Consider the following 22,453-nt stretch of genomic DNA (forward strand, 5'->3'; position numbering starts at 1 on the left):
CATTTAGAACAGTGTACTGCAGGAGGGATGTAGGTCAGAGGGTGGGGGAGCGAGGGGAGATAATTGGGCCGAAATATTTAGAAACTTCACAAAATGAGGTCATGTGAGGTATCTTTGGGGGGGCCAAAAAATAAAGCTTGTATCGAACCTGTAACAGGATTTAACATGATTACCATCGACAATGACGATACTGAAATCAATGGCAGATGAAAATCTTATTGACCTAATTAGTACACAAGGACCTGAACATGATGTCAAGTATATATTGATGATAACAAATATATAATTGTTATCATCAATATATAAATAAGAAAGTACTTAAGGAAATTCCTGTTTCAATTCTTCCTTCGCAGTCTGACACTGTCACATTTTCATCACGTGTTAATTTTCGTGATTTACACACACACACACACACATATTATATATATATATATATATATATATATATATATATATATATATATATATATATATATATATATATATATATATATATACATATATGAGTACTCAGTAAGTTATTACACAATATGTTATGCAGCAGATCTCTAACTTTGACCATAGAGGACAGAAGACAATATATATACAGTAGTTGGTATCGTGAACATGACCACGTCTGAGGAAGAAAATAAACAGAAACCCAAGAAAATGCTCCTTACATCCCAAGACCTTCAGAGGCTTAGAGAAGACAAGTAAAATACTTTCTCTTGGATTCCCAAAGTCTCTTTCAGCTTTTTCTCATAAACCTCCGGAGTGAGAGAGCACATATATCTGGCTCATATAAGCAACGACGATGGAAATTATATTCAAAATGGAGTGGAAGGGGCTAATGATGCGTCGCTGAACACTGGAAACTCTCTCTCTCTCTCTCTCTCTCTCTCTCTCTCTCTCTCTCTCTCTCTCTCTCTCTCTCTCTCTCTCTCTCTCTCTCTCTCTCTCTCTCTCTCTCTCTCTCTTTCTCTCTGATCTAAATGCAATTAAACACCGTGGCAGTGAAGACATGAAGACATCCAACAGAATACTCTAGGAAATAACATAATATATCTATGAACAAATCTGTGGAGCAGGACAGCAGGATCGAACTTGCGTCCTGCCTTTCTGCTTCCAAAGATTTTCTCACTTCCCAATAGAGTAATAGAAAGACCTCAAGATGAAACCTATCTTCGATAAGAAAACAAATAACACCCTCTCACACTCTTAAGTTTACTAGCCCGTAATAGAATATTTCACATTGTTTCTCAAGTCACCTGTTCTTGAGAACAGACCTTGCAAAATACGAAGGTGCTCAAGTTCGAGCAACGAAAAGAATGCTAAGATACATCAGCAAATTGCACGAAAACTGTTTAAAAAAATAGACCTAAATTTTCGTTAAACTTTAGGATAACATCCACCCCCCCTAGCGCCTCACCTCTCATGTCAACTCTCAGCTCCCAGCGCCTCACCTCTCATGTCAACTCTCAGCTCCCAGCGCCTCACCTCTCATGTCAACTCTCAGCTCCCAGCGCCTCACCTGTCATGTCAACTCTCAGCTCCCAGCGCCTCACCTCTCATGTCAGCTCTCAGCTCCCAGCGCCTCACCTCTCATGTCAACTCTCAGCTCCCAGCGCCTCACTTCTCATGTCAACTCTCAGCTCCCAGCGCCTCACCTCTCATGTCAACTCTCAGCTCCTAGCGCCTCACCTCTCATGTCAACTCTCAGCTCCCAGCGCCTCACTTCTCATGTCAACTCTCAGCTCCCAGCGCCTCACCTCTCATGTCAACTCTCAGCTCCCAGCGCCTCACTTCTCATGTCAACTCTCAGCTCCCAGCGCCTCACCTCTCATGTCAACTCTCAGCTCCCAGCGCCTCACCTCTCATGTCAACTCTCAGCTCCCAGCGCCTCACTTCTCATGTCAACTCTCAGCTCCCAGCGCCTTACCTCTCATGTCAACTCTCAGCTCCCAGCGCCTCACCTCTCATGTCAACTCTCAGCTCCCAGCGCCTCACTTCTCATGTCAACTCTCAGCTCCCAGCGCCTCACTTCTCATGTCAACTCTCAGCTCCCAGCGCCTCACCTCTCATGTCAACTCTCAGCTCCCAGCGCCTTACCTCTCATGTCAACTCTCAGCTCCCAGCGCCTCACTTCTCATGTCAACTCTCAGCTCCCAGCGCCTCACTTCTCATGTCAACTCTCAGCTCCCAGCGCCTCACTTCTCATGTCAACTCTCAGCTCCCAGCGCCTTACCTCTCATGTCAACTCTCAGCTCCCAGCGCCTCACTTCTCATGTCAACTCTCAGCTCCCAGCGCCTCACTTCTCATGTCAACTCTCAGCTCCCAGCGCCTCACTTCTCATGTCAACTCTCAGCTCCCAGCGCCTCACTTCTCATGTCAACTCTCAGCTCCCAGCGCCTCACTTCTCATGTCAACTCTCAGCTCCCAGCGCCTCACTTCTCATGTCAACTCTCAGCTCCCAGCGCCTCACCTCTCATGTCAGCTCTCAGCTCCCAGCGCCTCACTTCTCATGTCAACTCTCAGCTCCCAGCGCCTCACTTCTCATGTTAACTCTCAGCTCCCAGCGCCTCACCTCTCATGTCAACTCTCAGCTCCCAGCGCCTCACCTCTCATGTCAACTCTCAGCTCCCAGCGCCTCACCTCTCATGTCAACTCTCAGCTCCCAGCGCCTCACCTCTCATGTCAACTCTCAGCTCCCAGCGCCTCACTTCTCATGTCAACTCTCAGCTCCCAGCGCCTCACTTCTCATGTTAACTCTCAGCTCCCAGCGCCTCACTTCTCATGTCAACTCTCAGCTCCCAGCGCCTCACCTCTCATGTCAGCTCTCAGCTCCCAGCGCCTCACCTCTAATGTCAACTCTCAGCTCCCAGCGCCTCACCTCTAATGTCAGCTCTCAGCTCCCAGCGCCTCACCTGTCATGTCAACTCTCAGCTCCCAGCGCCTCACCTCTCATGTCACCTCTCAGCTCTCAGCACTCGGGCGTCCCGTCACAGCCTCTCCGTTATCTACGAGAATATTGCAAGTTTCAACAGGAGCGCTGAGGTCGAGGTGTGCAATACCGTTGCCAGAATAGATGTTACTGAGCAACAGTAAGACGAGCTGCAACAGGAGACAGCAACAACAGTAGCAGCGGAAGGAAATTTGCAAGAGGAAACAGCAACAGAAGTGGCAAGAGCAGACAGCAATACCAGCAGCAACTGATGGGTTTTCATTAGTATCAGAAGAACAACAGCAGCAGCAGCAACCACAGCAGCAGCAACAACAGCAACACAGCAACAGCAGCAACAGCAGCAACAACACTAACATGCCCACAACACCTAGAGTGGGAGAGGAGAACGGGACCACAGCGTGACGTTATAACACGTCAACACCCGGCAGTAAGCCCGTGTACGTGTCTGTCTGTCTGTGTGTGTCTTGTCCCGTCTGATGCCGCGAGTGTGTGTGTGTGTGTATGTGTGTATACACACACATATATATACACCTGCACACACACACACACACACACACACACACACAAAATACACAAAAACCTCCCCCCCAGACACAGCTATCAGCACCCCTGCCACAATCACTCGCAGGCCAGGACTATCTCACCAGAGTTCCGGACTGGTATTCCAGCCTCCAGCATTGGTCCAATTGGATGTTACCCGTGAGACTCGGCTACACTGAGGGGCTCCGGCGCATGTTTTGCATGGAAATAGACACGTTTCAACAGCCTGCTGCAGGCGTGTGTTCTTGGAGCTGTTGAAGGAGCTCTTACATAGCTGTTTCAGCAGGACGCTTTGATGATGTTACTGTAAGGAAGACATCTACAGCATTTAGTGGTGGAGGAGTTTCACAACTATACTTTGTTTCCCTTTGTATATTAAAGCTGTGATTAAGTAGCTTCAAGAGAGCTTCTATAATGTGTTCTCGGAAAGGGTTCCATGAATATTTTTCAGCAATATGGCCCTAATGTATTCTCCTTGTAAAGGTGGAATGAATTGATTGTTGGAATACTTTGCAAGGCTGCGTTCCAGATGCATTGTACAGTAATGGGATCATGTGGTATAAATTTCAGGGGGAAAGAAGAAGAGTGGGTCACCTATTGCCACCATGACCATACTTCAGCTGTTTCTTAAACATGTGTCTTAGACATACCTTGTATCATTAATGTGGGAATTGTAATGCTTTGAAACACACCACGAGGAAGGTATTCTGTTTTGGGTGTTTTTACCCTTAAGGCACATTGTAGGAGGGTCGTGGGAGGCAGGTCGTGGGAGGCAGGTCGGGGGAGGCAGGTCGTGGGAGGCAGGTCGTGGGAGTCAGATCATGGGAAACAGGTCGTAGAAGGCGGGTCGTGCAACATGCAGATAACAACAGCCAGAAGAATCACCGGTGTGTATCCACTCACCAGCCGCCACAGTAAACAAGGACAGTTGCCAGTCGCCATAATCCTCGTCATTTAACAGCTGTGTTTACCAAACCACCAGCAGAGACAAGGGGCCATATTAGGTCTTATAACAAATCTCAATGAATTTGGTCGCATATAAAAACTAGGAGCTGCCTCGTATGGGCCCATTGGGCCCTTCTACAATTACCTTCATTGTTAAAACTACTGAAAAAACCCACCATTAAGCTTCCCAGCGTTTGCTGGAGAATTATCCATATATAATAGTTAGTACTATTATCTTGCCGCAGGAGGGTGCTTTACCATTATCTTCCCCCCCCCTCTCTGTGATTATACAGCTCCCGTATGGTCGGCATTCTCAAGCACTCTAATGGGGTTTTCGAACAGTTATAACAGGGCTCTCGTGCTGCACTTACAAGTTCTTTTGTGTTGCTGCCTTAATCAAAGCCACTCTCAGAGAACTGTCAGATCACAGCTCACGACGAAGCTGTCGAAAAAACACATGGAATTGTTACGACGAAGCTTAATAAGAGGCAGTTAATTGGATATTTACACATTCTTGGGCCGTACCCTCCCGGGGTCGTACCTTCCCGGGGTCGTACCTTCCCGGGGTCGTACCTTCCCGGGGTCGTACCTTCCAGGGGTCGTACCTTCCCGGGGTCGTACCCTCCCGGGGTCGTACCTTCCATGGGTAACCTTCCCGGGATCGTACATTCCCGGGGTCGTACCTTCCCGGGGTCGTACCTTCCCGGGGTCGTACCTTCCCGGGGTCGTACCTTCCCGGGGTCGTATCTTCCCCAGGTCGATGATGGTAGCAGGAGCAACTTCCCATAAAGCACCCGGTACATGTTTCACGACCCTATACAAAGGCCGCGTTATCCCAGAAACTCGCTCAGTATCAATGTTCCATCGCGACTCCCCAGTCACGTCGGCAGCTCGAAGCCACTGGCCGAGAGCTGCATTCAGTCAGTCAGTCAGTCAGACAGTCAGTCAGTCAGTCAGTCAGTCAGTCAGTCAGTCAGTCAGTCAGTCAGTCAGTCAGTCAGTCAGTCAGTCAGTCAGCCTTCAGGCCAGGCACGGGTCCTGGCGTGCTGAGACTCTGTGTGCGTGATACGCACTCTTCCAGGCCCAGCAAAAGCTTGGCAAATAGAATTTGTGTCAATGTCAGATGGAAAGGAAATTATGTTGGGGAAGTAGAGCTAAGCCGGTATGACTATCCGGCACTTGCAAGGGATATGAGGACATGGAACTGGGATATGAGGACATGGAACTGGGATATGAGGACATGGAACTGGGATATGAGGTCATGGAACTGGGATATGAGGGTATGGAACTGGAATATGAGGGCATGGAACTGGGATATGAGGGGCATGGAACTGGGATATGAGGTCATGGAACTGGGATATGAGGACATGGAACTGGAATATGAGGCATGGAACTGGGATATGAGGTCATGGAACTGGGATATGAGGGTATGGAACTGGAATATGAGGGCATGGAAACTGGGATATGAGGACATGGAACTGGGATATGAGGGCATGGAACTGGGATATGAGGACATGGAACTGGAATATGAGGACATGGAACTGGAATATGAGGACATGGAACTGGAATATGAGGGCATGGAACTGGAATATGAGGGCATGGAACTGGGATATGAGGACATGGAACTGGAATATGAGGGCATGGAACTGGAATATGAGGACATGGAACTGGAATATGAGGACATGGAACTGGAATATGAGGACATGGAACTGGAATATAAGGACATGGAACTGGAATATGAGGGCATGGAACTGGAATATGAGGACATGGAACTGGAATATGAGGACATGGAACTGGAATATGAGGACATGGGAACTGGAATATAAGGACATGGAACTGGAATATGAGGTCAAGGAGCTTTAATATTAGAACAAGGAACTGGGATATGAGGATAAAGAGCTGAGATATAAGGTCATGCAACTAGAATATGAAACCAAGGAACTGGAATATGAGGACAAGGAACTAGGATGTGACAACAAGGAGATGGGATATGAGGACATGCAACTGTAATATGATGACAAGAAGCTGGGGTATGAGGACAAAGAACTGAGATATAAAGAAGAATGAAACAATGGTACTCTAAACACATATGAAATGAAACACATAGGAGTATTAGGTCCAATTCCCACGCAGTTTGAGTTCGAAACGATTAAAACGTGATCTGGTCTCGCCGGACGTAGCAAACTACCGTAGCTACTTAATTACCACAATCTTAAGGTGCCACTGGCGGCCGTTCCCTCGCCCATGTCTTTTATTAACACGTGATCCTCGATCATCAAAGCTTAGATCATCAAAGCGCCACATAATAGCTATCTCGTCACAGGATTTCCCTCCTGTTTGACCCGAAGATAATGTGGCTGCCAGAAGCATAAATGGCCGCTGCTGAAATAACGTGCCTGATGTGCTCTTTCATTTACAGACAGGCGGAGATGAATGTGTGTGGGGGCACTGCTTCTGTGCCAGGTAAGTCCACTACGGGCTCACCATAGCCCGTGCTACTTGGAACTTGTTCCGAGAAGCTGAATCTATAACAACAACGAATATGTGTATGTGAGACAGTAGCTCAGAGTTATATTCCAGCTGGGTAATCAGCGTTTCACCACAGCTCTAGATAATGTCTGATGCTGTACCAGTATGGAACGTTGTTAGTGTGACGTTGTGGGATAATATGATACTGTTCCAGCATGAGGAACGCCATCAGAAGTGGGGACATACCATAGTGTTATTTGTATGGTTTTAGACACAGAACACCAGTGAAAGTGTGACGTCTTGGCCCACCACAGATAAGGTCCGTTCCATTCCGTGAAAAAACACGACGTAACGGGTGAAAGACACAACTGTTGGGGGGATGGGGGGAGGGGGTGTCCTCACGTATGATACGTGTCCAGCTCAAGAACGCGGACACCGAGTGAACGTGGTTACTGTTATGGCCTAAATACTTAAACAGATGTTAAATAAAACAGTGCAGTTTATGTTTATTGTTTGCAAATTAAAAAATGGGATTATGATGTGTGGTGTAGCACCGATATCATCATGTTATTTATCTCTTAATGTTCTTGCGTGTCGGGACGCACGCATATTGATGACGTGGACACACACACACACACACACACACACACACACACACACACACACACACACACACACACACACACACACACACCAACCAGTTGATTGACAGATGAGAGGCGGGACCAAAAAGTCAGAGCTCAACCCCCACAAGTACAACTAGGTGAGTACACACACACACACACCCGCGCGTGCGTATACTGGATCTAATATTCACCAGAAAAGAAGAATAGATATTTGACATCGAGAACCTTCCTCCCTTGGGAGAGAGTGGTCATATCCTGTTGGAAACTAAATATGCTTTGCGATATACTCTACAAGAGAATGGGGACATTGAAACAGTTGATAAACTCGTTTTCAAGAGGGGGACAATATGGGGGGAAACTTAGAAAATTCTTTAATGAGTTTAATTGGACAGACTTGTTGCTAGGCAAGGAAGTAAATGATGATAAATGAGATGTATGCCAAATTTTGTGAAATATGCGATGAAAGCACACAAACATTTATAGCAGAACAGAACAGAGATGCAGGGCTAGAAAACAAGATTGGTTCAACAGAAATTGTTAGAGGGCCAGAGAGGAAAAGACAAGAAAATGGTTCAACATGGGAAGAAGCCTAACCCGCAGACATACTAACATTGCAAACAAGCAAGAAACAATTACACAACGGTGAGAAGAGAGGTAGAAAAGAACTTTGAGAAAGGTATAGCAGACAAGTGTAAAACAGATCCAGACCTTTTCTATAAATTCATTTTTTTTTATTTTTTTTTTATTTTTTAAATGTGGTTTTGGATAGTAAGCTGTCGCCAGAGGAACACACAAAGAACATTGCGAGTAAATGCAAGGTAATGAAACTAGGCGGTGGAAACAGGAGACCAGACACAGGATACCGGATAGGAGATGAAGTACTTCATGAAACGGACAGAGAAAAAGATCTAGGAGCTGATATCACACCAAACCTATCTCCTGAAGTTCAAATCAAGATAATTACATCTGCGGCATATGCGAGGCTGGCTATCATCAGAACTGCCTTCAGGAACCCTGTATAAGAAATAATTCAGAACCTTGTACACAGCCTATGTAAGACCAATCCTGGAATATGCGGCCCCAGCGTGGAGCCCGTACCTTGTCAAGCACAAGACGAAGCTGGAAAAAGTTCAGAGGTATGTCACTAGACTAGTTCCAGAACTAAGAGGCATGAGTTACGAGGAAAGGCTGCGTGAAATGCACCTCACGACACTGGAAGACAGAAGAGTAAGGGTAGACATGGTCACCACCTACAAAATTCTCAGAGGGATTGCCAGAGTTGATAAGAATAAACTGTTTAACACGGGTGGTATGCGAACAAGGGGACACAGGTGGAAACTGAGTACCCAAATGAGCCACAGGGACGTTAGAAATAACTTTTTCAGTGTCAGAGTAGATAAGAGATGGAATGCATTAGGCAGTGATGTGGTGGAGGCTTAAATCCATACACAGTTTCAAATGTAGATATGATAGAGCCCAGTAGACTCAGAAACCTGTACATTGGTTGATTGACAGTTGAAAGGCGGGACCAAAGAGCCAGAACTCAACCCCCGCAAGCACAACTAGGTGTATACAAGTGGGTAAGTACACACACTCTAACTTATGTTCCCCTCTTATCTGAGACCTGGAGCGCCACAGACGCGATCCATACATGTACCTCCTTCCCTGGAAACACAAACCGTAACTGTCTCTATTTTCCGCTTGTTACAACTTGTAATAAAGTTGTTACATCTTGGCTTAACGTGTTTATGACGTATTAGAACGTTGTTACAACTTGCTATATTGGTTGTTATAACTGGTTAGGAGGTGTTAAAACTTGTTCGAACGTTGTGCCAACGTCGTAGCTTCGGTGTGTGTTTGGCGGGTTAGACTCTCAGAAGGAAGAGAAATAAGAGAGAGAACAAGAAGATCAAGATGAGGGAAGGAAGACAAGAAGATGCCTCAGTTAAAAATAAACATCAAGAGAAGATTAAACCGGAAGTTCGAAAAGAAAACTCGGTAATTAGTAAGAGAAACTTGAGTTTTCCTCAAGTAACATCTAAGAAAAATTTACTTAATTGTAGCAGTTATCTTGTGAAGTCTGATGATAACTACGACCTTTGGTTATCTTTAGTCTTCTTTAGTTGATTTCGGGGCTTTAGTGTCCCCGCGGCCCGGTCCTTGACCAGGCCTCCACCCCTAGGAAGCAGCCCGTGACAGCTGACTAACACCCAGGTACCTATTTACTGCTAGGTAACAGGGGCATTCACGGTGAAAGAAACTTTGCCCATTTGTTTCTGCCTAGTGCGGGAATCGAACCCGCGCCACAGAATTACGAGTCCTGCGCGCTATCCACCAGGCTACGTGGTTTTTTTAGAATAAATGGGAAAAAGAGTTTCCGCACGAGGATGAGTGTATTGTATGTTTTTCGATATCTCTTGACGCCAGTAAATTGCTGGTAAACATCATGATTTAGAGCGTCTTAAACCTCTTGAGCGCCTTAATAGGTTCCGGCCTCCTGCTTCCTTGGGAGGCTTCGTCTCTCCCCAGCGGTGGAAGATAAAGGCAGTCTCAGGGTTAATGGTTATCTGTTTGTTTGTGTGTGTGTGTGTGTGTGTGTGTGTGTGTGTGTGTGTTTCCTCTACCATATGTACTACACATTTTTCTCTCACACACGCACATATTCTCAGGATGCAACCCGTAGCGGCTGTCTAACTCCCAGGTACATATTTACTACCAAGTGAACAGATGCATCAGGCGACAAAAACTCTGCCCATTTATTTCTACCATGTGATCTGTAGCTAATATGATTTTATCATTATAATTATTATTGATAAAATTGACATACAATTTGACTGAATTAAATTAGATGCCAGTAATTTTATTAAAGAATTTTTAGCAAGACGTTAAGACTCCTCTGGTTTATCAACATCTGTATTCTTGAGTCTCATCCTAAGACTCACTCATACAACATCAATATATCTGAGTGAAGGACTCAACAAGAGACTCACACTGTTACTACATCAGTGTAGGTGAGTGAAGCCTAACAAGAGACACTGGAACAACATCAGTATAGTAGAGTGAAACAATAAGAAATAAGACAACAGCCTTAACACAAAGAAAGAGAGAGAGAGAGAGAGAGAGAGAGAGAGAGAGAGAGAGAGAGAGAGAGAGAGAGAGAGAGAGAGAGAGAGAGAGAGAGAGAGAGAGAGAGAGAGAGAGAGAGAGAGAGAGAGAGAGAGAGACCGAGAGAGAGAGATTCGTTTCTCTATGGATTTCTTCTTATGTTTTAATAATGAAATTTTATAAATATACAAAATGCTTCTACGTGCATTGAAAAATCATTAAGAAGCTTAAACAAGCATTCTCTCGGGTTGCCAATTCTATAAGCTTAATATGCGAAAAAAAGGTAAAAAAAGAAAATAAAATTAGTCTTTTATCAAGCTTCTGTTTTCAAATTCTAGACACTGTCAAAAGTGACCTTGTGGCAGGGGGTCAGAAGGAGGGTTTTACAATGATGTTCAAAGCTACTTTATTCATAGCATATCAAACATTTCCTTTTTTTAACCAATTATAGAGCTTATAATTGATGCTTAAAATGACTGTCCTGATGGCAGCTTACTGTCATTACCGGACCAACAAATACTGCTAATTAATGTTTCATTAATTTCCGGAGTGGCTTCGTGGGTGAGTCGTTTACATTCAGTAAATTTGAGAAAGGAGAAATGTTAATTTTATATACGACTAAAAACGTGTCATACAAATCATAATTTATATACCACTATCTGATTTATTTTGTAATGAACTGGATTGAAGAAAATGTATTTCATTGTGAGAGTAGACTATTGTATAAAAACAACTGTTGAAAGTCCATTGATCCATACAAGGCAACTCTTGTATCCATCCACCCAAACCCATTCATGTATATGTTTAACCTAGTAATGAGACGAAGGGAATTTCATCATGGCAGATTATGTATAATGAAATTTGACTGATAAGCTTTAATGGTAGATTTTGACGCTCTTTAATACAGTAAATGAATTCATATTATCCAATATCAGGTAAATTAGATGCGTGCATTGATGTCTGGTCGGGTGTGTCCCTGTCAAAGGGAGCACAATAACTCAATACTGACAGAAAAGGGACAGGTGCTTTGTGTGGTGTGTGTGTGTGCTCACCTTGATGTACTTCCCTATATGTACAACCTTCAGAGTCGAGATACATCTCCAAGGTACCATTTATTCAGCTATCAGTCGGTGAAAGTAATGACTCTTTCATCAGGTGCCATGATATATTTAATTTTTAAACTGTGTTAGTTTCAACAACATATATATATATATATATATATATATATATATATATATATATATATATATATATATATATATATATATATATATATATATATATATGCTGTTGGTCAACAAGCAATATTATTATGTCACCGAATTCCCTAAGCCTTTAAGTTAAGGTAACCAGATACTTATCTAATGTATGCCCAGAATCATGTAGAGAGAGAGAGAGAGAGAGAGAGAGAGAGAGAGAGAGAGAGAGAGAGAGAGAGAGAGAGAGAGAGAGAGAGAGAGAGAGAGAGAGAGAGAGAGAGAGAGACTGTTTACAATCTGCCTTAGTGAGCTGATGAGTGCTAATCATCAATAACATAACACGCCAGGACATGGTTCAACAAACATTGCCTGACTGGAACAGCCACCGCAGATTATCCACTTAGATTCTGCGGTGAGAACTGTATCGTAGGAACGTGATTGTGTCCGTGCACCGCTCCACTGTATCCTGTCGCTCACACCTAGCATGTTGCCGAGCTGCGACACACCACATGTGCCACGTGTATGTCTCGTATGGGGGCCCATGTGTGATCAAGAGTATATGTGTGTGTGTTCCGTCCATGATTGACACTTGTGTAGTGTAAGAAGCCAGCACAACTTTTATGAAGTTTCACATGAATTACCGCATGCGGAAGTGTTGAGAGGACTGCAATACTGCGGTGAACTGCCACGTGTGTGTGTAATTACCTAAGTGTAGTTACAGGATGAGAGCTACGCTGGTGGTGTCCCGTCTTCCCAGCACTCATTGTCATATAACGCTTTGAAACTACTGACGGTCTTGGCCTCCACCACCTTCTCACTTAACTTGTTCCAACCGTCTACCACTCTGTTTGCGAAAGACAAAACAAGACACTGTTTCGTGTGTGTGTGTGTGTGTGTGTGTGTGTGTGTGTGTGTGTGTGTGTGTGTGTGTGAACGAGCTGCCTGATCTCTTGCTGAGCTGGTTGTATGAGTGAGTAGAAGAGGCTGACCATTGTTAAGTGCAGCCTCTGTTATTGTTGCATTGTTGTCTTCCTGCATGCAGTTGTGTGCCATCTGCCAGTCACTCTCACCTGTCCAACACCTGTAACAGGCGTAGGTACATAAAGGAGAGACCTGATGGTGAACACGTGACTGATTGTGTAATGTGTTGACGTCGCTTGTAATTGCAGTCGTGAAAATGTAATGACCCTACACAGTTGTTGTTTCAGATTTAGCTACTCAGAACGAGGTGTCCATGTAGCACGGGCTATGGTGAGCCCGTACCACAGAGCCCACACAGACATTATCTTGCGGGTGCGGGATTATCATCACTTTCAAATCTGCTTCTTTCTCTGATTAAGTAATTTCCACCTTGTCCTGTACTCCTATTTGGGTCCGTATGTCACGCTTCTAATACTTAAATATTTGCATTTATCATGATCAAACTTCTGGAGCCCTTTCTCTGAACATCTCTAAAGGAGGTTCAGTTTCTTTTCCAGTCTCTCACCAGTTGCAGTCTTTGTTGTGGTGGAGGCTGACTCCATACACAGTTTCAAATGTAGATATGGTAGAGCCCAGTAGGCTCAGGAATCTGTACACCAGTTGACTGGCAGTTGAGAGGCGGGACCAAAGAGCCAGAGCTCAACCCCCGCAAACACAACTAGGTGAGTACCAGTTCCTAGTTCTGATTATCCCCATCAGCTTCAGATCATCCTTAAGTATAAACATGAATAAATCTATTTCCACTGCCTGTTTAAGGACATAATAGGAACAGGATATATACTCTGACCTCTTTCATACCTGACTTGGTACCCCTCGCTAGTTGTACCTATCCTCTTTCCCTGTGGTCCTCTGTTTCCTAATAGAGAGGTACTCTCTCTCTCACACATACAAAGACATTATTCAGTTACTTCAGCTTTCTTCTCGAACTTGTGTACGAATCTCCGGTGGAAGGAATGGGCATCGAACCATCCAGCAATATCATTGCTGTTGTATTTTTGCAGCTCGAATACAGAAGCAGAAGAAGCCAGGTGTGGCTTCTCTTTTTTTTTTTACTATATGTTGGTGCCTAGAGAGTTGATTTATTATGTTGTATTAATTCAATAGTCTCCTGTAGTTAATGACATTACTCTGTAGGGCATTCACTGTTGACTTCAGTCTCTCTTGTTTCTTGGTTCCACGTTCACTGTTTTACATAACTCTGGTCCAGACCTGGCTGTAACAGAGGCACAAGGTCAACATCTGACTGTATCGAAGGCACAAGGTCTACACCTGATTGTATCGGAACCACAAGGTCTACATCTGACTGTATCGAAAGCACAAGGTCAACATCTGACTGTATCGGAGGCACAAGGTCAACACCTGGCTGTATCGGAGGCACAAGGTCAACACCTGACTGAATCGAAGGCAACAACTTATACACGAAAAAAATACATTTTAACCTGAGAAACAGAAAGTTTGACAAAAGGGTTGAAACCTGAAACACGAAACTTGAGCTGAGAAGACAGGCTAAAAGAGGGGAAAGTGCACCAGGAGAGGGGGAGAAAAGTCAGATGGTGAACAACAGAGATAAAGTAAAGAGAGAGAGGGGAAAATTATAATAGTGATGGAGAGATCAAAAAACAAATTAAAGGCAGGGGGTGGGTGGGGGGAAATGTTCCCTCAGTAAATAGTTATGCAAGTATGAAACGACTGAAAGAGGGGAAAAACAGGTATTGTCAATTTAATCTGCTGCTTTAGGAGTAAATATGACAAATCCGTTATTAATAATAAAACATGGAGGTCCAACCAACGCAAATCTTGCGTTGGTTAGTTTTTGTTAAATAATTCGTAACAAAATATTTAATCATTTTTGTTAATAAATTTGTTATTTCTATTTTTTTAATTAATATCCCCCGCACTGTTCCAGAGACGCCACTGTCAAAAGTCTCGGAAGTTAAATATTGCAAACTTCTGACTCATAAAGTAACAACTTTACTCATTTCAATATTTTAAAGCAGTTTTTTATGGCACTGTTAAAAAAAATACATTCGCATTTCAATATCCTTTTTTACGCATGAGTTTCAATCCCAGGATGGAGAAGGTTTTTCAACAGTGTTCCCGGATAAGCGTTTTCACGTGTTCGTCCTTCCTAGGAGGCAAATATTTATCGGGGTAGAAATATTCAGTAGAACTTCGGTTTCAACTCTTTTGACCATGTCGTAGTTCAGTCGATTAAGGCAGCGTCTGGGATGCTCTCGGACGCAGGTTCGAATCCTCGTCACGGCCCTTGTGGATTTGTTCGGGGAAGAGATATCTTTATCGGCGTATACGCGGAAGATATCTAAAATACAGACAGTAAGTCACAATAAAGATACAATGAGACTAATAATTTCACACCTACATATATCTAAAAATAAAGGTTATTAAAAAATAAAGTAACCGATGTCCCGGTCCAGGGATGTCACCTTTGCAGGGTCGGCGTTCGATCCCCGGTGGTCCATGTGGTTGGGCTCAGTTCTTTCACCCCCCCCCCGGTTCTCTCATATCCCAACTCTCTGTCCTCATATCCCTTTCTAGTGCGATGTAGTCACGCTAACTTGGTGCTTTCTCCTCATAATTACCTCATCTTTCGGGGTGCTCGATTGAACACCTCTCACAGTCTGATTGTACAAACATTTATGAACAGGGGTTATTTATTTTGAATTAGAATTTGAGCTAATGGTAATGTAAATCCAGCTAGATACACGCTCTTAGGCACCTCGTCCCACGGACAATGTCACGGGCTGTTGTTGTTGTTATAGATTAAGCTACTCGGAACAAGTTCCTAGTAGCACGGGCTATGGTGAGCCCGTAACTTACCTGGCACAGGAGCGGGGCAAGTAGCACGGGCTATGGTGAGCCCGTAACTTACCTGGCACAGGAGCGGGGCAAGTAGCACGGGCTATGGTGAGCCCGTAACTTACCTGGCACAGGAGCGGGGCAAGTAGCACGGGCTATGGTGAGCCCGTAACTTACCTGGCACAGGAGCGGGGCAAGTAGCACGGGCTATGGTGAGCCCGTAACTTACCTGACACAGGAGCGGGGCAAGTAGCACGGGCTATGGTGAGCCCGTAACTTACCTGGCACAGGAGCGGGGCAAGTAGCACGGGCTATGGTGAGCCCGTAACTTACCTGGCACAGGAGCGGGGCAAGTAGCACGGGCTATGGTGAGCCCGTAGTGGACTCACCTGGCACAGGACCTGGCCCGTGACATTGCCTGTGGGACGAGGTCACGGGCACCTCGTCCCACAGACAATGTCACCATTGACCCACAAGGACGCCGCTCATACGTAACTCGCGACTCCAAAATCCAACACGTTCACAGATTTGTTTTTGACTCATTGTCAACCGTGAAGGTGGGAATGATCGATGGTCAGCCCAAACGAATGATAAATTGCGTGTCAACATGAGTGATTTATTTCCATGGCCTTCCTCGTTGCGCCAAAATATGAATTGGGGAAATTTCGTTATCCTGCGCTAGCGTCTAGAATGGCTGCGATTACCATCTTGATACTTGATTGAAAAAGAAATCTGCTTCTTATTTGCTGTGGGGAGAGTTCTTTCGCAGGAATAGTCCTGCGCTGGTCCTAAGTCTCTAGCTGGCTCACTAAGTGTTACTAAGTTCTGTTAGTACGTTACTAAGTTCTGTCTAAGTTCATTACGACTATATAGGACTGGGAAGGGGTCAGGATAAGGATTTGGGATGGGACGGGGGGGGAAGGAATGGTGCCCAACTACTTGGACGGACGGTGGATGAGTATTTAAGACTCACATGTTGGCTTCAGTAAGAGTATGCCCAATGTGTTTAACTTCCTCTGTGGTGTTATATCTCAGTTGTAATATTATTTGGTAGGTTAATGTTTTAATTGTTTGATTGGTAGATTTAAGGGTCTGTGGGCGTGGTAAAGAAATAGTATTATCCTGAGATAAGAAACGTTATCCTGAGATAAGAAACGAAACAGGTGGATGAATGGTAATAAATCCTAGGACCTCCAAAATGCAAGCTGAGTGAGATAATTAAATCCTAGGAGCTCATCATGCAGATTGAGTGGGAGACTCCGGCCCTAGGAGCCCTCTCTGGCCGGATGTACCGAGACCGCAGTACTGTCGTCTGCATCCGGCTATCCCAGGAGAACTTCACAATCTGTACCATGGAATATTCAGCGCGCCTGAGTGGCTGGGAGCAGATTGGGCGGCATGTTTCCTCAATTATGTATCACTGCTCTTTGAAATAACTTGTCTTTTCTGCATATTCTCCTCCTGAGCGCGTCGCATCTGATGGGTATATTAAACATCGCGAATTTTGCGTAATAGCAAATCTGACAATCCGACACATTCTGTCGTATAAAATCTGAAACACTGCATAAAATCTTTAAAATCACTTATAAAAACAAACAAAAAGTGAAGGTCTGTTAGCACAATACGAAGCAGCTCCTATTTATATCCACCTAAACTCATTCGTATATATGTCTAACCTACGCTTGAAACAATCCATCGATTGGATTGAATTCATACATGAATGAGGACATACGCTAATGAGACATAAATGCAACCATAGTAGTGATCAGTGAGGCAAGTTAAGGCATTTCTGAGGAGAAAACGCAAAGCCAGCACGTCTGTACAGCACTTGGAACGGGTATGAAGGGAAGGAACTGGGACAGGACGAAGGAGAAGGGACGGTGCCCAGCTGCTCTGCCTCTCAGGGTGTCAGGATGGAAGCCGCTACCACCCTTGTAATGACCGCTGCTCGCTGATATTGTAATATATTAACACTCGGTCCGTCATACGAGGACCTAAATAATTACTCAAGATGGTCTGAGCTCTGCGTAGACAGTTTAAGGGAGTGGAGAGCGAGAGGGAGAGCAAGAGACAGAGGGAGAGTAGAGAGCGCGAGAGAGAGACAAGGTACTGGAGCGAGAGAAGAAGATGAAGATTAAGCCACCCAAAAGGTGGCACGGGCATGAATAGCCCGTAAGTGGTGGCCCTTTGGAGCCATTACCAGTATCAAGAGCTGATACTGGAGATCTGTGGAGGTGCGACTGCACCCTGCGTGACGGGAGATGTCTCGGAGCGTAGGACTTGTAGATGTATCCACCCAGGACAGGGGTAAGGAACAAATGAATGGTAAAAAGATCCTGTCCTGTCACTCGAATAAGCCTGAGACCACTTGGGGGTGTACTATAGAATACACGGGAGCAAGACGGGACTCACCTCACACGGGACAGACGAGGGCGGAGTACTGGGTAATTAAGGGCACTAGATCACTACGGATCAAAGGGGACGGTAAGCCCAATATTATTAAGACACGACCCATAAACACACACGGGAATGACACTCTGAAAATAGTACTTTATTTAACACATTATAAAAAGACACTTCCTAACTATGTTCCCTATCATAGGCTAAGATAAAGGAACGAGACGGTGCTGGGTACAAGAGAGGCCGACTTACTACCGGTTGTTCCACGTGACCTTGAGACGAGGTTACACACACATAGATCACACTAACGTGATGCATCAAATGATTAAGGCAGTGTCTGGGATGCTCCCGGACGCAGGTTCGAATCCTCGTCACGGCCCTTGTGGATTTGTTCTTGAGACGAGGTCCTTCCAGGAGCCACAAACACACTCCACCACTTCTCCCCTTGTTCTGTCCCTGGACCCATCCACTTGGCCTGGACGGTAGAGCGATGGTCTCGCTATCCTGACCCGCCTTCCAAGGGCTATATATATAGTCGTAACGGCTTGGCGCTTTCCCCCTGATAATGCCCTCTCCAGCTGAACGAGGTGTGTAAGGTATTCGGCTTACGCTTGACGGCATCGTATCTAACAACCTCGTGACCCCATCACTGTTGACCTGTCCCCCTGGTTAGCTTCTCTGAGGTGTGAATTTTCCATTGTTTTGTGCGACTGTCTGGCCCCGCGCCCCTCTAGGCAGTTATGCTGTTATATCTACTATTATGTACTGCTCTCTTGTTACGAGGGATCGAACGCAGCCCTGCATGAATCAAGGACATCACTGTATTAATTAGAACATAAAGTAGTAAGGGCGACGGGAGTTTCAGTGATACATGTACAGCACCCTGGTAACTCCTTTGTTTTAAGGGAATGTGAACATTTACCTTCAGAGAAAAGCTTGTCCTCAAGCTTCCAGAGATAAGTATGTCTTCAAGCTTCCAGAGATAAGTATGTCCTCAAGCTTCCAGAGATAAGTATGTCCTCAAGCTTCCAGAGATAAGTATGTCTTCAAGCTTCCAGAGGCAAACATGTTCTTTAAACTCTCAGAGACAAACACGTCTTCAAGCTTCCAAAGACAAACACACATCCTTAAGTTTCCACCCATTGTCTCGGGAGAAGATACGGTGTATTGTTTATCTGTGTTAGCTGAGGGTTCAAGTCTGTCTGTATTAAGCCAACAAAATATAGGAATATTAGACAATCTTTGGAGCTGGACGAGGCTCGAACCAGCGTCCTGGATTGTACCGCGATGTACACAACATTCCTTCCGTACAGGAATGTTGTGTACAATGATAAAGTCATATACATTTCATCATAAAAGTCATATAATTTCGTGAACGCAAAAGTGTAGAGCTGTTTTTTGTTTTATTCCAGATTTCAAATTCTTGCTGGCGAAGGTCCAGCAGAGCTTGTGTTTCCCTTCCACAGCTCCGGTGTAATATCATGTCTGCTGAGACGTATGACAGACAACCCCATGATATGGGGTGAGATATTAGTGGACCAATGCAGGCGATGAGTCACAATAACGTGGCTGAAGTATGTTGACCAGACCACACACTAGAAGTTGAAGGGACGACGACGTTTCGGTCCGTCCTGGACCATCGACTTGAGAATGGTCCAGGACGGACCGAAACGTCGTCGTCCCTTCAACTTCTAGTGTGTGGTCTGGTCAACATTAGTGGACCAAATAAGAAAAGTGAAACTTAACAAAGGCAAGTGTGAAAAAAGCGAGAAAACTGGGAAAGGAATATATATTAATTGACATTATTTGACCACAAACTGGAGGCCTCAAATGAGCCAGGAACTCTATGTGTCTATAGTGAGGCCCTGATAGATCTCACTATAGTGGCCCAGATCTATAGTGAGATCTAGGGGCCCTGGTATGTAAGCCTCTTAACAAAAGGCTCTTGTGGTGTACACTACAGCAGCTTTCAAAATTTTCAGTACGAGGGGTTGAATCGTATATTTTTACACATTTTTGAGGGCCAGAGAAAAGAAAACCAGTTTTATAAATTAATGAATAGGAATTACTTTGACCTTTTTAGAGGTAATGAACACGAAAAGATTCAGCACGAAGGAGAAATGCGACAATTTCAAACTAAGTGAAATATGAAATGATATATAATGAGTGAAAATGTCAAAACCTTTTTGACATTTACGAAAGAATCATTTACTTAACTGCAGATGAAAAACGCAGGCTATTAATTTTGTCATTTATTTTATTTACTGAAATTTTACAAATGTTTACATGAAACGAGAATTTGCCCAATTTTGTGGCCCCCCCAATTAAGGAAAATAAACATGGCAAGCCAGCAACGCTCAAGCTTAGTGTTGTATGGTACAGGTATTGGCCGTGTTAACTGCGTGTTGTATGGTACAGGTATTGGCCGTGTTAACTGCGTGTTGTATTGTACAGGAATTGGCCGTGTTAACTGCTCGATTGCGTGGTCGAGAAAAATACGAAGGGGAAATAATTAATTATATTATTTAAATATATTTCAAGTTGCTGCGGGCCAGAAGAAATCTTATGGCATGCCTGGCTGCAGTTTGGTGGCCCTTGGTCATATCTACATCTATATTAAAGAGAATGTTTGTCTGTCCAAGGATGACTGCTAGATGTTTGCGGTTAGCCTCACACAATTTTCATTTGTGACTGCATGGGGAGTGTTTTAGGTGGGTCATGGGTTCGACCCTCCCATGCATGTCCTTAAGTAGGACTGTCCTCCTATTGTGACAACCATTCTGTGGTAGGTTGGTCGTTGTCCACGACAAGGGGGAAACATATATGGTGATTGGTAGTGTACTGGTAGTGTACTGGTCATGTCGTTTTGTTTATTTGATAAGACGTGTGGTGTTCCTGAGCACTTCCTCCGACATGCTTGTGCATGCCTGCGTGAGCCTCCAGGATCTGAAGTGTCTGGCCAGGTTAATGGCTGTACCTGTGCAGGTGTTTATTATGTACAGTGACCCACCTCCTCCCCCCCCACCCTGCTGAAGGGTCAAAATCCAACCTTGCGACCTATGTTCCTAGTCTTGGGTAAATCTGGGCTAATTAGCCTCCCTGACAGGGTTTCAAAGGTAAACAAGAAGTCATCATTGAAACACGAGCAAGACAAATCGCTAATTGGTGTATTGTCTGGTTTAATTATTTTCCTAGACCTGGCAGAGATCTGGTGGCGGGGTTGATCAGTACCCTACCCCGGTACCTGTCCCCCGGTACCTGTCCCTGGTACCTGGCCCCCCCCCACTTTCATGTGCACCGTACCAGGTCCAGGGGGTCTCCTCAACACTCCCCCCCAATACTGGTCCCCATGTCGTCTCTCATTCCCTACAGCCAATGCTGTTCCATCTCACGTTACCCAATTTGCCAGATCTCATCTTCCTTCTGATTACTGGCGTTCCATGTCCTTGAGACGGATCAACTTTCTCATTTAATCCGAACCCACCAATGATAGATCACATCTTCTTGATTAAAACGTATTTTTTCCCATCTATACCTAGTAAATAAGATAAGACATGAGTACCAAGTGTATCAAAGATGTGATACAGCTTCTTTTAGTTCAAATGGTTTGATAGTGATACTTGAAGCACATATCTGGATCAATTATATCCTAATATTATTTGTAGACGTCTGAGGCTGCATGGAAGGTCAGTCAGGATGAGTCAGGATGAACCGTATTCAGAGTTAGCTGTGGTAATAAAGCTTTGGGTTACATTTTAGCTTTGCTATATCCATATTGAGGGGAAAATGGATAACAGACCTTTTGGTAGTACTAAGTCCACCCCCACACACACGTGTCTAGGTCACCACACACACACGTGTCTAGGTCACCACACACACACGTGTCTAGGTCACCACACACACACGTGTCTAGGTCACCACACACACACACGTGTCTAGGTCACCACACACACACGTGTCTAGGTCACCACACACACACACGTGTCTAGGTCACCACACACGTGTCTAGGTCACCACACACACACACGTGTCTAGGTCACCACACACACACACGTGTCTAGGTCACCACACACGTGTCTAGGTCACCACACACACACACGTGTCTAGGTCACCACACACACACACGTGTCTAGGTCACCACACACACACGTGTCTACACTAGACCCTGGGGCTGTTGGAACAGAGTATACGCAGATCATACGCCCACAAACTCAGATGGGTAAAAGTGAGTAACATTGTTATTCTTGCAGCGTTATTCACCGCTGGTTTAGTCTATATCTTGTTATTCACAGCTGGCTTGATGCTGTTATTTACAGCTGGCTTGATGCTGTTATACACAGCTGGCTTGATGCTGTTATACACAGCTGGCTTGATGCTGTTATACACAGCTGGCTTGATGCTGTTATTTACAGGTGACTTGATGCTGTTA

At 44.7% G+C, this 22,453-nt stretch overlaps 1 protein-coding gene across 1 annotated transcript; it reads left to right on the forward strand.

Moving 5' to 3' along the window:
• Nucleotides 1-606: 606 nt before the first annotated feature.
• Nucleotides 607-6,253, forward strand: LOC138365311 (uncharacterized). Its single transcript, XM_069325600.1, has 4 exons — nt 607-692; nt 1,380-3,010; nt 3,208-3,314; nt 6,065-6,253. Exons 1-4 carry the CDS (start codon nt 607-609, stop codon nt 6,251-6,253), a joined length of 2,013 nt encoding a protein of 670 aa, XP_069181701.1.
• The last annotated feature ends 16,200 nt before the right edge of the window (nt 6,254-22,453 follow it).

Source organism: Procambarus clarkii, chromosome 16, assembly GCF_040958095.1.
Source record: "Procambarus clarkii isolate CNS0578487 chromosome 16, FALCON_Pclarkii_2.0, whole genome shotgun sequence".
In the NCBI taxonomy this organism is placed as follows: Eukaryota; Metazoa; Arthropoda; class Malacostraca; order Decapoda; family Cambaridae; genus Procambarus; species Procambarus clarkii.

Coding starts and splice junctions, on each gene's coding strand:
- LOC138365311 (XM_069325600.1), top strand. CDS start 607: ATGACCACGTCTGAGGAAGAAAATAAACAGAAACCCAAGAAAATGCTC. Junction 693..1,379: donor CAGAGGCTTAGAGAAGACAA/GTAAAATACTTT, acceptor GTTAAACTTTAG/GATAACATCCACCCCCCCTA. Junction 3,011..3,207: donor CCGTTATCTACGAGAATATT/GCAAGTTTCAAC, acceptor GGTTTTCATTAG/TATCAGAAGAACAACAGCAG.